General features: G+C 41.8%; 1 protein-coding gene across 4 annotated transcripts in view; it reads left to right on the forward strand.

Moving 5' to 3' along the window:
* The window catches only part of DPYSL5 (dihydropyrimidinase like 5), a 139,667-nt gene extending 125,712 nt beyond the window's left edge, over positions 1-13,955 (forward strand). For 2 of the 4 annotated variants that reach the window (XM_072633952.1, XM_072633953.1), the window contains exons 12-13: positions 7,612-7,780; positions 10,812-11,121. In XM_072633952.1, the coding sequence (XP_072490053.1) occupies positions 7,612-7,780; positions 10,812-10,897 (255 nt within the window). In that variant the 3' untranslated portion in view covers positions 10,898-11,121. Of the gene's footprint in view, positions 1-7,611; positions 7,781-10,811; positions 11,122-13,935 lie in introns of those variants that run through there. The other 2 variants (XR_011972420.1, XR_011972419.1) reach the window with 2 other exon arrangements.
* Positions 13,956-14,727: the final 772 nt, after the last annotated feature.

Raw genomic sequence — 14,727 nt, forward strand, 5'->3', positions numbered from 1 at the left:
ATTGTCATCCCTAGCCCTCCTCCTCCTCTAATATTAACCACTACTTCTACCCCTCCAGGGCCACAAGAATCTCTCCACCAAGAAGCAGAAGGTTGAAAGTTGGTTTATAAATTAAATGATATAGTCATCGTCTCTCTGATGCTGGGGTTATTGTTTATTTTCATTTCAAGAGATGAGGCATTTTCAGATAGACCTTTTGTTAGAGCTACAGTTGTAGCTGACTGATCTCATTCTGTCTGACATTTACCCTAAATTTTCTTTTCTGGTTCTAGTTTTATAGTTCTTTCAGACCTCTAATACCTAGTTACCGTGCTTATAGTCAAGCCAATAGCAGTCCTTGTTTACTGACTGTTTAAAGTAATCATCAGAGCTTGACTGCCCTTAATTCCACCCCAAAGATTGCCCACATGGCTGTTTGAATCTGCCTGAAAGTCAACCATCTTTTCCCCTTCTCATTCATTTAGTTTTTCCATTGAAATCCCTGTTTTCACAGAATTGCAGAATTGCAGGCTTGGATGAGACCCCACGGGCCATAGTAGCCAACTCATACCCTAAAGAAATCTCCACTATAAAACAGCCTAGTCATCTAGTCTCTGCTTGAAGACCTGTAAGAAGGAGGAATGTATCACACATCCCAAGGAAACCTACTTTACTTTTGTTAGGAAATTTCTCCCAACATAAAGCCTAAATCGCCTCCTTTGCAGCTTACCCCAGTGCTTCTGGTTCTAGCTTCTGGGGCAAAACCTTTTATTACCTTGGGCAAAGAATTGGTTCTGATTTGATCCATACAACAAGAAGAGGTGGAAAGTTACCCATGCCTTCTTTAATTGGGATGAGATGGATGGCCTGTCTGCAGTCTCAGGACCCCTCTGGCCATAAGTCTATGAGGACCTTTATTCTTGGCCATGTTCAGTCTTTTGTTCTCCTCTGAAAAAAGTTTTTCATATAAATGATAAATTTATTTTTTAACCTTTGCCTAGCTTTGTTATGCTGAGATGTTAGTATGTTAGTGACAATAGTACACTTGATTATTAATACCTAGAGAATAGTTTCCTTTTATTCAACAAGCATCTACAAAGTGCCTATTAGGTGTCAAACATTCTACTAGGCATTGGAGATACAAAACAAAAGTAAAACATTACTGGCTCTCAACCAGATTTCGAAAATCGCCTGACAGGCTTGAACTCCTAAGAGGGCAGAAAGGGGAATTTAGGATTGTCTGTTGTATAGCACAATTCCCCTTTGTATTACCAGAAAAATTCCTTGATCTACAAATTTATTGTACTCTCTTTGAGTTTCCACCATTGCATACTGCTTAGAATTATTGGTATTAATAGGGTGAGGAATATTACTTAATCTCAGTGGATGAATTTCCTACCTTGTTTATATAGATCTTCAATAAGGAAAAAGGAAAACTAATTCTTTGTACCAAAAGATCAATGTTCTCTGTAATCTTATGCCCTGAAGGTTCAGAATGTTCCCGAATACTCTTTTAGGAGCCAACAGAGTTGAAGAGAAGAAATCCAATACCACATCATCTATACAAAAGAAGATTTTGGTTGCTAGGAAATGCATATGTTTGAAAACTGAAGATATTAAATCCAAAAACAAATTAGGTAGTCATATTCCCCACCTGTAATACTATGCTGAGACAAGGACAAAATACAAGAAGCATCAACACAGACTCTTGTCTTGAAGTATTTCACGTTGAGCCAGAAGAGTAATGCAAGATGTTAACATTTATGATAAGATAATCTCATCAACATTTGACAATGATTCTATGACTTCCTATAATAGGTCTTTCCTCCCCTCTGTATTAACCAAGTAGTATGATGGGGAAAAAAGTGGGAAATATATTAACAAAATGTTAGGATTTCTAGTTAATGAAAATTCAGTTCCCAATATTACCTTCATAGAGGTTGATTCCATGGATAGAAATTCAATATCAAAGAATCTTTTGCAAAAACAAAAGTCATGCTCAAATAACTATGAAGGCCGTAGGAGACATATATAGGATATATAACATGTTTGCATATATACATACATGTAAGTGTTATGTGTGTGTGTGTGCGTGTGTGTCTTGGACAGGCACTTGTGACTGAACAATGGATTAAGTCAAGAATTATATTGCTTTTAGGAAATTGTGTGGTGCTTTTCATGACTCCAAGCTACTCCCTGAAGGAATACCCATCTTTTTAACATCAGTATTCTTCTCATGATTTGGTATAACTGCATATCTCAATATATCACAGTCTCCAGAAAATTAAAGTCAAAAGTCACCCAAAGGGCAATGTAGAGGTACATGGGGAATGTGATTAGGCTGTAACATATTACCAGTGAAGACCTGCTTGGGAGAAGCAGTATACAAGAAGCTAGCAGAGAGATAGATATTTAAAAGAGAGAGAGCTGGTCATATAATAATCATAGTGAAAGATAGTGAAAGACAACCAGCGCATAGCCGACATGCTCCATATTTATCCATATGTCATCATGCCTACAGAAAGGCCACCAGAATGCCGAACTAGACACCTCTGCAGCATTTTAGGGGAAGATACAGACAAGAATCAAACAGGATGAGAATACTTAGATGAGTTGCATTCTGTATGGTTGAAAAGACAACCCACATCACTGAGATCAAAAATCCCTCAGTGTTGGTCAACCAAGGGATTCTTGTTCTTCAACATTCTTGTTCTCCAAAGGCTTTGAAATGGTAAATAAACAGGGGAAGAAATTTTCTCAAAGGATATCAACCTTGCATAAAACTAGATTTACCTCTGAGCCTTAGTCTTAACAAAAATAAATAAATTAAAATTTAAACTAAATTTGCATTTATAAAAAGTAACATTATAAAGTACACCTTAGTTTAATCTACATGATGTGCCCTATATGACTGCTTACCTTGTTTATCCCTAGTCCTATGCTCCCCCAAAGTTTGATGTTCTCAGATGTCTGGAATGAAGAAATCTTGAAGAGCTAACACACCATTAAGAAGAATCACAAAATCCCATTGTACCTATAGGTTAAAAAAAACAGCCTGACCTTAACAGTCTTCAGAAGTAATTTTCAACTCAATTCAGCAAATATCTATTAAACAACTACTATGTACAAAAAAGTACCATGCTGGGGACTAATGCTGCCAAGATGAAAACATCCCAGTCTGTGTCCTCAAGGAATAATACATTCATTGATTAAGTAATACACTTAGTGCTTTCCTGAATTAAATTTTGCTAAGCTGTGTAGGAGATATAAGATTTAGACAAGACACAGGGCTGTGTTCATAAATATTTAAGAACTGACTCAAAAAAAAGGTACGGATGATACACTTTTAAATTTAATCAGCATTATTAACATTTTCTACTCCACTTCCTTAAGACTAGACAATCAACAAAACAATAAATCAAGCCCTGATCTGTCAGTTTTCAGTTTCTGAGGTGTAAGTGCTCTCTCTGAAAATGTATATTTCCATGAGCTGTATGAGCTGACTCCAGCACACCTGTGGCACAGTTCCTGCCCTCATGATGCCTATAGTCTAATAATGGAGATAAGGCTCTTGTAAAATAAGTTTGATATAATGGAGAAAGTGATACGGACAAAGGAAAAATTAAGGCAAAGCACTACAAGAAATTTGAAGAATCATTTTTAGCTGAGGAAGCACTTGAGCTGGGACATGAAGGAAAAACAGTGCTTGGAAGATATGAAAAAATGTATTTCAGGCATGGAGCACAGTGTATGTGAGAGAATGAAGGCAGAAGAGGATAAAATGAGAATGTGTACTAGCTGATAATCCAGATCATTTGTAATGGAGAAGAAGGAAATAAGGTGGGGAGAAAGTCCACAAGATGTGGAAGTGTTGCTGGAAATGAAGACAATGTGACAATCAAAATGTGATGCAACCCTTCCTACCCCCCAACGCAAAAAAATAAATGGAGAAAAAGGATAAACTCATGAATGTTTTATCCTTGTGTGAACGCTGAAGAGGAGTGAGATAGTGAGTTGAAGTGGATGGGTTCACAGTGGTTACTGATGCTGAAACAATGGAGAGCATTTTGAATGCTGTTCAGAAGTCACAGATAACTCATACTTTAAGGGTCTGTATTTCATCAGTTTGGGTTTGCACTCTGCTGACTTAGATAGCACCTCATCTGTGTCTTAAGTATGCTGTTCCACAAGTTTCTGTGACCAGAAGTATTAGGACTTGGTGGGCAATATCCATAGTTTCTCTGAACTGAGGTAGACTGGTCCTCAGATGATAAACAGTGCCTTGATATTTTCCCAGCTTGATAGAGCTAGCCATAGTGGTATTCCATTAGCATTGCCTTCCAGAGCCCGTATCACCTCTATACCATGATCAGCCATCAGAGAAAGACTTTAGTGAAAGAATAATACTGATAAAGACCAAAAATTATTGGGGGGTTTTTAACCGAGATTAAGAAACAACTTGAGCAAAGGGTGAATATTGTTAGGAACAAATTTTGTTCTGAAAAAAAAGGTGCTATTTTATGCTGCCCAAAACTATTATTAGTTCTACGTACTATGCCCCAGCTCTGAGAACAAGGCAAATGACAAGAAAGCAAGTTGCTAGGTGGAGTTGCTTCCAGAAAAAACAAGTAAAGGTGAATTTACATTAGTCTGGAATTAACTAAATAACTCATTATCTCTGCATGACCGAATAGTACAGTAATGATAATGATAACTTTGAGGTCTTGAAAAAAGGTTAAATTATATATTCAATATACTCTTGTTTACTAGAGCTGGGAAACTTGGAACACATTTTAGAAAAATTCCTGTTAAAAAATTGATGTGAAATTTTCTACCTAAAGGGTTAATCAATTATCCTCCAAAAGCAACATATACCATAACTGATCTGTATCACTGAAGGTTTAATGCTCATCATGTGGGTGATTAGAGAGAGTAAAAGGGTCACTTCATAATGCGTGTACATGCATAAGACTGTTCAGTTACAGGCTTTTTCTTACTGGAAGCAAAGGAACATGGGAAGCCATTGTCTGAGCTTTCTGTTGGCTAAATGCCAATTTTAGAAATCACAACTAGCCAAATGTTCCAAGGAATCTTTGGGCAGGCGTATATTATACTAGGTTATTCTTTAAAAGTATTAGTAATAATGGAAACTTGCTTTTTTCACTACAAAGAACCTTCACATACATTAAGGAGAATCTGGGGGGAGGGAGGCAGAAAGTTCTACTTTGTTCCAAAGCAAACTTGCTTTTCTTATCCTTCTCTCCCCTGACATCCCTTATCTCAGGCTTTGGCTTTGGAGTCAGCATTCTAGAAGTCAATGGAGATCTACATAAGAGGGTGTGAGAGCTTGTCATGTTCCCTATGTGCTTCCAGCATCTTCCAGAGCCCTGTTACTCTATAATACTATTCAAGGAGATGAGTCAGTTTATTACTGATATTTATAACTACATTGATCTCTCCCAGCGTCAGTCTCTAGTATGGTGCTATGGAAAAGCCTAGATTCAGAGTCAGAAGCCCCTGAGCACAATCCCAGTTTAGTGCATGGGGACTTTTCACCCTGAAACATTCTTCTTTCCTTCCAGCCCCCTTCCTCCCATTTGTGAGTTTCTCCTTTGGCCTCCCTTTAAGGGAAGGGCCGAGGCCAGCCACGCTTCATTCCTCTGCCTCTGACTTTGCAGATTTTGCCAGCATGTTTCCCCTGCTTCCCAACAGATATTTTTCCTATCTCCCAATCCCCAGCTTTCTAGCACCCTTGTGTGTTTCCTTCCCCTAGTAGGATGGCAACCTCATCAGGGCAAGGACCGTCTTTCTTTTTGCTTGTGTTTGTTTGTGTCCTCAGTGCTTAGCCAAGTGCCTGGCATATAGTAAGCTTTTAATAAATGCTTATTGCCTGCCTCCCCGGCTGACTCTGTGTGACTTGCTTGTGCAACCTTAGACATCCCTTTTCTGGGCCTCAGTTTCCTCATCTGTAAAATGAATAGGTTGAACTAGGTGACCTCTAATGTCCTTTCCAGTTCTAAATATGCATGTGTTTGTGTCTGTGGGAGAGGGAAAGGGAAAGGGAGAATTAAATAATCACACATGTGACCTAATCTCAGTGTTTTCTCGGGACCAAAGAACCATATCCCAAAATTAAGGTCAAGGCAAGAAAGAAAAAAAGCCTTTCTTTGCATCACTAAATTATGTAGAACATGAATACAGCACCTCCTCTGCCTTATCCTTAGAATGCAAAGTAGCATAAACCCGTACAGGATATATGCCTTATTTCACTACCACACTAGGAAACTTTTTCCATTGAGAGCATAGGATAAGATGATAGACTTTTGGTTGCTATAGGATTGGAGAGAGTCAGCTTCACTTGTCTAGGATATTAGATACTTCCAAGACTTATGGGAAATTTTATACACCAATATTTCTAAAAACTAAATAAAGCATCATATTTCTTTAATGAGGCCATTCATTTTTCTCTACTTATTAACCATTTTGTGAGTATGATCTTCTCTGAGGTCTCTTACATAATGCTTCTCCTTTTTCCTCTGGTTGAGATAGTCATCCTTGAGTGATTTTACAATTGGCAAAGAAGAAAACGAACCAAATCATCCTAACCAGTTAGTAAGATACAACCCTGGCTTATTGTTTCCACAGTCTAAATTTTAAATGCTGAATGAACAATTTCCTCTTACCATTTGTGCTCTGTAGTGGGAATAGGTACCCACCATAAGTTGTATCCCTCTATTTGCAGCATGGCATGAATTGTCATGAATTGGTTGCCTCAGTTTCCTCGAAATCAGTGTTGTAACTCAATTCAATTCATTAAGCACTTATAAAGTGCCTTCTACATTTAAGGCCTGGTGTCTGGTGCCAGAAACAAAACGGCTTCTACTCCGGAGGAACCTGTATTCTATCAAGGCAAACTGGTGGGGTATGATGGAGAAGGGGAGAAAGTTTAAAGAAATACAGTATGTAGACAGAGAAGTAAATCCGAAGTAATGGGTAGGGGGTCACCAACAACTGATGGATGTCAGCTCAAGAAAGGCCTCTTGTAAGGGACAGCTCTTGTGATAAGCCTTGAAAGAAACAAGAGGTTTCAAGAGGAGAAAACAAAGGGGAGAGTGGTCCAGACAAGAGAGATGCCTCACTTGTCAAAGGGACAGTGCTGGCAGATGAAATATTTATGTAAGCACTGTTTCCATAATGAAATTACAGTGACAGTGTGTCATTTCTTTTTAGATGTTAGTCAATAAGAATGTATATGAACTACCACCTGTTTATTTGGCTTTAATTTTATGTCAACAGTGCTTCTTCATTTTTAATATCTCCAGAAGCTATGTACTTCAATGACAGAGGGTGCCCCCCAGCTCTATCCTTGGGGCTCCCTAGTGTTAGAGATGAACTTGGGGATTTCTCTACACACTCACACACAATTAAAGGACACAAAAAAAGAATTCTCCCTTAGAAATCAGAATGAATAAATCCATTGCTACATAGAGTTATAATGAAAATGAGGTGAGTGTGGCTATGTACAGTATTCTGTCCGCCACCAAGAATATCCCTGAAAGACGCCCTGAGTCAAACCACTTGGCTCTGATAATGTTGTCTTTTCTTTCTCCCCCTCCCCCTCCCCTTTACTAGAGCTTAAAGGTTAAGGGAGTGGACCGTACTCCCTACCTGGGGGATGTAGCTGTGGTTGTGCATGCTGGGAAAAAAGAGATGGGAACTCCACTTGCAGACACTCCCACCCGGCCAGTCACTCGACATGGGGGCATGAGGGACCTTCACGAGTCCAGCTTCAGCCTATCTGGTAAGAGCAGGGGCAGCACAGTGTGGGTATTAGCGCTTGGGTCCCAGGGAGGGGAGGGGGGGGAGGGAGGGCAGAGGGAAGAAAAGAAATTACTGCAGCTGCATCAGGTAGTAGGAAACTTTGTCTGAGGTACCAGTTCATCCCTTTCCCCACACTCTAGTAGCAAGTGCTAGAATAGAATAGCTAAGTGTTTTTTGGAGCAAGCAAGGACACGATCTGATTTGTGACTAGAGAACTCCCCAGGAGCTAATTCCTTTTGTCAGTGTAGATCACCACCTTCTCTACAATTTACAATCTTAGAATTGCTTAGGGCCCTGAGAGATTACATGGCTTGCCCCGCATCATGTAGCCAAATGTGAATCCAAAACAATACTTGAACCCAGGCCAGCTCTCTAGCCCTTGTGCCACATTGCCTCTCATAATTCTTATGTAGATGACACCACTACAGTAGACAAATGTTGAAATGAGAGAGAGAGATCTTCTGCATATATGCAAGACCTCTTCACCTGAGGCTTTGCCAGGTTAAGACTGACATTTAGCATTTCCTAGGCCAGCAAATTTCCTTTCTTTTCATCTTTTTGAGGGTCCTGTATATGGCAAGGTTTTCTTCAGCACTAACTTAGTGCCCTGGTGGATATCATTATCCCTGTGAATTCTAGAAAAACCCATCTCTAATTCCTCCAGTCATGGAGGAGCCATGGGCTGCTTCTTGGCAAGGATGGTGTCTTCTTATGTTCTGACATGTAATAGCTATATATGGATAAGCAGACAAACACAGAGACTCTGGAGTTTATAAAATGTGCTAAGACCTCCAAATCACTCTGCCTCAGGAGGAGGAACTGTATTCACCATTTCTCTCCCCTAGAAAGGACTGTGAAGACCATTCTCCCAGTGTTCCACAATTGGCTATTTCACCTGAGTTCATTTCTAGCGTCTCATCAGCTGTAGCAGCATGGCAATTGGATTGAGGAAGAATCTGATACACTGATCCAGGAGTAGAAAGGGACTTTTATTTTTTCCTTTTAAATATTTCTGTTCATGCTTATTGTCATAATTTAATATATTTAGAGCTAAAAGGGACCTCAGAGACCATATAGTACAACCCTTAACTTGACAGATGAGGAACCTGACCCTGTATTTATATCCTAATCATTTCCTTTTTAAGAAATATTTTATTTTTCATTTAACCAAAATTTTTTTCTCCCAACCACCTCTGGTCAAAGGGTGTGCACAGTTTAGTGACTGGTCACTTAGTGACTAATCATAGTTATTGCCCAACCACTTCCCACCTATACTGAGCCCTCCTTTGTGATGAAAAAAATGAAACAAAAATATTCAATGCATAAACCTTATCTGACATTGTACATGATGTTCTATCTTAGTATTCCCCCACTTCTCTGCTGTGAAGGTTTGTTTCAAGCTTTCCTCCAGGACCTTCACTGGTTTCTCCATTACTCAGATTTCACATTTCTTTTGTTATCATCATATATTTTGTTTTCTCTCAGTGTCTGCATAGGGTCATGATATTACCATGTCAGAGGTATGCAAAAGAATGCAAACTCTCTGGCAGGGCAGAAAGTTTCCACTGCTGTCATGGCTCCCACCAGTCATAAGGAGTGGAATACAAAATAGAATAGGAGGCCCACCCCTCTGTAGTCTGGGGTAGGAGAAGGGTGGGAGATGGTACTTTGAGAGTCAGAATGCTTGCCACTAACCCACACATCTGATGGTTTCTTCTTACCATCGTGTAGCATAACTCAAAGGGTCCAAGTCTCCTCTTGCCCTCTGGCCTACCAGAACCACCACCTACCCCAGGGCTTCATTAAATTAATTCATCCACAATTGTAGAAAGCAAACCCTTCCCCATACAGAACCATATATGCCTATCTCCATTCTCTCCCCACAAGGAAATCGACCCTCTATTCTCACCCTAGTTCTCTGAGTCTCCAATCCCCTTCTACCTGGGTGGAAGTCAAGAAAAAAGAAATATTGCTCTTATATATGCTTAGAGAGTGCTCAGGGTTGGGGGAGGTCATAGAGGAGACAACTGGGAGAAGAGAATCATGAGGATGGTGAGAGGTCTGGAGAAACTGCCCTACGAACCAAGGATGTTTAGCTTGTGGAAGACTCAAGAAAGGCATGGGAAATTTTCTCAAGATTCTGAAGGGCTATCATGTGGAAGAGGGATTACGCTTGTTTGCTTGGCCATAGAAGGTGTAACTAGGAGCAGTGTGAGGAAGTTGTTGAGAAGCACACACAGGCTAGATTTCAGGAAAAGCTTCTGTCCAAATAGAGCTATCTGGAAGTAGAATGGGCTGGGTTCCCCGGCACTGGAAGTCTTTATATCAAAGGTAGCTGACCATTTGTCAGGCAGATTGCAGACAAGATTATTGAATATAGGTTATATTTCTGAGAACCCATCTAACTCTGAGACTTTTGTGTTTCTCCTCACTTTAAAACCTGTTCCTTGGCCCTCTCAATGACCTGGGCATCAATCCTGTGCTGGAAGTCTAGAGCTAGCACTCAGCTGGTCCTATTGGTTTTCATGGAACTCTCTTAGTAGTAGCTAAGTCTTGGTATCTCTTTATCCAGAGGCTTTGGGATCTGGCTCTTTAATTTCTCAGTACAATGAAAGATTTTTGAAATGAAAAACAACCTTTTGAAATTTGGCAAGAAGGATTTATATGTTAGCAGACTCTTGACCTCTTACATACCATCAGAAGAATCCCTGGGTGCCAAATTTTTATTAATATGCCCTCATTCCAGGGCATATAGAATACAGAATGAACTGTCCAAATGAATCAATCAATAAAAAATAAACATTTATAAAGTACCTACTATGTTTGAGGCACTGTGCTAAGTGCTGAGAATACAAAAAGAGCAAAAAAAAAAAAAAAAGAAAAAGAAAAAAGCACAACCCAGGCCCTGCCCTCAAAAAGCTTACAATCCAAGGAAAGAAATCCAAGTGAGGGTATCCTGGGTCTCTGGCAAGGTCAGCAACATCTCACCCTCTGCTCTTCTGCCCCTACAGGTTCTCAAATCGATGACCATGTTCCAAAGCGAGCCTCGGCTAGGATTCTCGCTCCCCCCGGTGGCAGGTCGAGTGGCATTTGGTAAAGATGCTGACCAGCCTCCCAACTAAGGATGCAGCAGCAGCTAGCCAGCCCACCTTCTGGCCACCACTGCAGGTTGCATGGGGAGGCTGGGCCACACAGTCCAACACCCAAGAAGGCGGGAGGGGGGGAAGGGAAGGATTTACTAGACACTTGGAAGCACGTCATATGTCTGAAATGTCATTCACTATGCTTTAAGCCAATTCTAACAAGCACTTTGGGACGATGCTCCTCTTGCTGTAGTCCTTTCCTTTCCTGGCCTCAGCAGGCTGCATTTGTGGGCCAGGGGGGACCCGGCACTATGCACTGACCAAAATGCATAGGCAGCAACCTCGCCCCAACTCTCACACTTGCCTCAGGCTGTTTGCTTTATGAGAAAGCATCAGCTTGAATGGTCTTCTTCCTAGCCTGGCCAGCCAATGTCCAGGGCACTTTGACAGAAGTGTTTCAAAAGAAAAGGCCTCCCTCCTCCCTTCCTATTCTTCTTCCCATCACCTCCCCCTCCTCGATAACCATATTTCCCAATCCTGCTAGAGTCTTTGTTCCCCAGCCATGTCTTAAGACTCCCTCCCCATCCCATAGTTACTGAGTTAATCAGTGGTCCCCGTTCCAGGCCAAGGCATTTATACAGATGAAGCAAATGAACCCTTTGCCAGCTCCCTCTTCCCTTCCCTCTTCCTTCCAGTCACCCTCCCACACTTATAAAGAACAAGCAGCCAAGAAGAAAAAGCTGGGAGCTGGTGCGAGGCCTCGTGCCATGGGCGTGTAAATGATTTTGTTTTGCACGTTTGGTTTGAGCAGTGGTTTGGTTTGATTTGTTAGTGCATCATGTGAAAAAAAAACAGTGCTTTGTGTCACTTAGCGTTAGGATAGAAATGGGGATAGACATGATCCTCAAGAGATGCTGCAGTCAACACCAACCCAAGAGGCAGGGCAGGTATAGAAGGAACCCCCATCCTCCTGCCTTCTACATTGGGTCCTCCCTATGGTTAAAGGGCAAAAAAAGTCCTGGATCCACCCTCCCCCAAGCCTGATAGATAAGGACACAGCTCACAGATCCTCACATGGACCAAAATCAGGAACCTGATCCTATAAGAATGGCCTGGGCATCTATTATTTTAAAAAATTCAGACTTGTATGGTCTTACCTTCTCCTTGCTGAGCTTTCAAGAAGAGGCCTGGGCACTCCTCCTTTGTAAGTGGTGAGAAACGTCTTGCCTTCTGAGAGAGGGGGAAAAGGAGAAGTAGGAGGGGAGAAGGGTCTCGATAACAAGAAGAAGGGGAGCTTAGGCAAGGCTATGTGTAGGACATCTGTGACCATGCCTCCAGCCAGCCTCACCCCATCCCTGCCTGTCACTGTCCTCTTCCCAAGACTCCTTGTGTCACAATCAAGCCCTTCCCCAACATTGAGGGTATTCTTTACTTGAAAGGAAACAAAATCTTAGCAATGGTCCGCCTTCCAACACTGAAGACCACGGAGCTTTTCAGCAGGGACACAGACTCTTTGGAGCCCTCAGCTGCATGGGGTGGGGTCTCTCCATCTATTACTGAGTGACATTCTCTCTCAACTGAAGAGAGGCTAGGAGGAGTCGCTCGGGCTGGGAGATACCCTCCTCTTCTTGAGCTCTATTCCAGTTTATTAGTTCTAGCTCTGCTCTTGCTTAGACCAGTCTTCCATCTCCTGGAGCTCACAGGAAGCCAATCTTCCATAGCTCCCAAGCTTTTATGGGAGTTCAGCAATGCTCCCTCGTTCATCTCAGGCCAGAAGTTGCCAGAATTCCCCCAACAGTTTTGATCAAGCCACCTTACTGTGGAGAGGAGGCATGAGACAACTTCTGGTTGCCAATCCTCACCAGATAATTACAAAATCACTTGCAGAATTTGCCTCCCATCTGAATCATTGGCAGGGCATACATGTGTTTAGGTTTTTTTCTCTTATGGCCATTCAGTCTAATGCAAAAATCCTTAAAACTTAGTCCTTTGTGTCTAAGCTAGGACTAGTAAAATATTAGAAGCTTGCTCAGTATTCTGAACTCTAGCCTGCTGTGTGGCATTTTTACCCCCAGCCTCTACTCCTAACCCAATTTCAGTCTCTCATTAGCACACTGGAGAGGGCAAGTCTCAGCTGGCCAGAAGATAAAAGGTGAATAGTTGGTAGGGCCAGAGTAGATTGCAGGGGGTTATAGATGTGGTAGCCAAGTAGGCATTAGGTTGGTCAGGACACAGCACATAATGACTGCATCTGGGGTGGGGAGTGGATTCCAACTTAGCCCCATAAGGCTAGAGATGCCTACTATGGCTGTTCTGGGCTCTAGTCTCTCTGTGGTCCTGAATAAGACAACTATTACCTTTCTCCCCACTTTCTATGCAGTGGGACTGGGCAGATGCCAAAGAGTATAAGAGAAAGCTGACCAGCAGGGCAGCCAGAATTACCACATATTTTTGCTGGCAGAGCTTTTCCATACAGGTCCCAGTACTGGAATTTTAGAATTAAAGTGCCCAGTGCAGTGAGGAGGGAGAAAGGGGAGTAGTGGAACCACATTCCTTCTCTCACCAAAATTGCAGGTCTGAGAGATCATGATTTCCCCCATCCCACCCTCCTGACCTCTATCCATGACCCGCCCATACCAAAAATGATTCTAGCTGGAAAATCAGGAGGTAGTCCAAAATGTTGTAAGAAATAGCCAGCGTCTTCTCTTCCCCTCAACCCTCTTCTCCTTGCCCCTTTACAGAGCCCAGAGCCACCTGGAAGACATACTTGTGTCTCATGGTTGGAATGAAAAAGGGTCTCTGGTTGCATTGAATGCAGCTCTCAAACTGGTCTTGTACTTGCTGGAATAAATGCTGTTTTTCTTGCCTTAGCTGCTCTCTAGGTTTGTGGGGTTGTGTTATGGGAACATTGTGCTACTACTGTGTGTGTGTGTGCGTGTGTAGTGCTAGGAATCCACAGTAGGTCTCTGTCAAGTCTGTACCGTGGTGAGGGCTTTTTGGACTCTGACCCAGAAACCAACAGAACCAAACTGAAACCAAAACCTTCCTCCAGCAGCAGCAGAGGCGGCAGGCATGGTCTGGGGTCAGCATGGAATCACCCCACATCCCAGGCACCCAAGTGACTTTCCTCATGCCTCCGTAAATGTTATGGTGCTAAGAATGTGTCAGTCCCCAAATGACACACTTTTCCTATGCTTTAGCCACCTGTTTCAGACAAAACAACGACAACACAAAAAACACTCCAACACATTGTGTTCTGGTGCAGGTTTGTATTAAACTGTAGCTACTTCTCACTTTGTCTCAGTTGTGTTTTTTCAAGGGAAAAATGTGCATGGAACTTCTCTTAATGAACTTGGGATGCTTAATAGGTAGACATTTTAGGAAAGTACTGGATATAGGACAGAAAAAAGATGTCCTGCAATGATTTATCTTGGCTCCCACCACCTCAAACTCCCAAATCAACCTTGCTTTTTTAGCCATTTGGAAATCCTTGTCCTCAACCTTTTCTCATTCTTAGTCTGTGCTTTTAAAAGCTGATTCCCTGACTGATAATCTTCTACCCATCCTTTTTTTTTATAAAACTCACAGAAACCTCTGTTACTGTGGGTAAAGAGTAGTCATATAAGGGACTAGAAGCAGGACTGATTCTAGTCAAAAGTTTGAAACACAGAATTTGTCCCTAAATCCCACATACCTTCCTTTATGTACCCCTCTCTTTCTTGTTACCACCAGGTCCTCAGCACTGCCTCTGGCTGTCCAGAATCTTATCCTTCAGTGCCCTACATCTGCCCTCCCTAACAATACCCTGAGTTCCAGAATTACCCTCCCAGGATAAAACACATTT

Source organism: Notamacropus eugenii, chromosome 1 (genome assembly GCF_028372415.1).
Source record: "Notamacropus eugenii isolate mMacEug1 chromosome 1, mMacEug1.pri_v2, whole genome shotgun sequence".
NCBI classification, from domain to species: Eukaryota; Metazoa; Chordata; class Mammalia; order Diprotodontia; family Macropodidae; genus Notamacropus; species Notamacropus eugenii.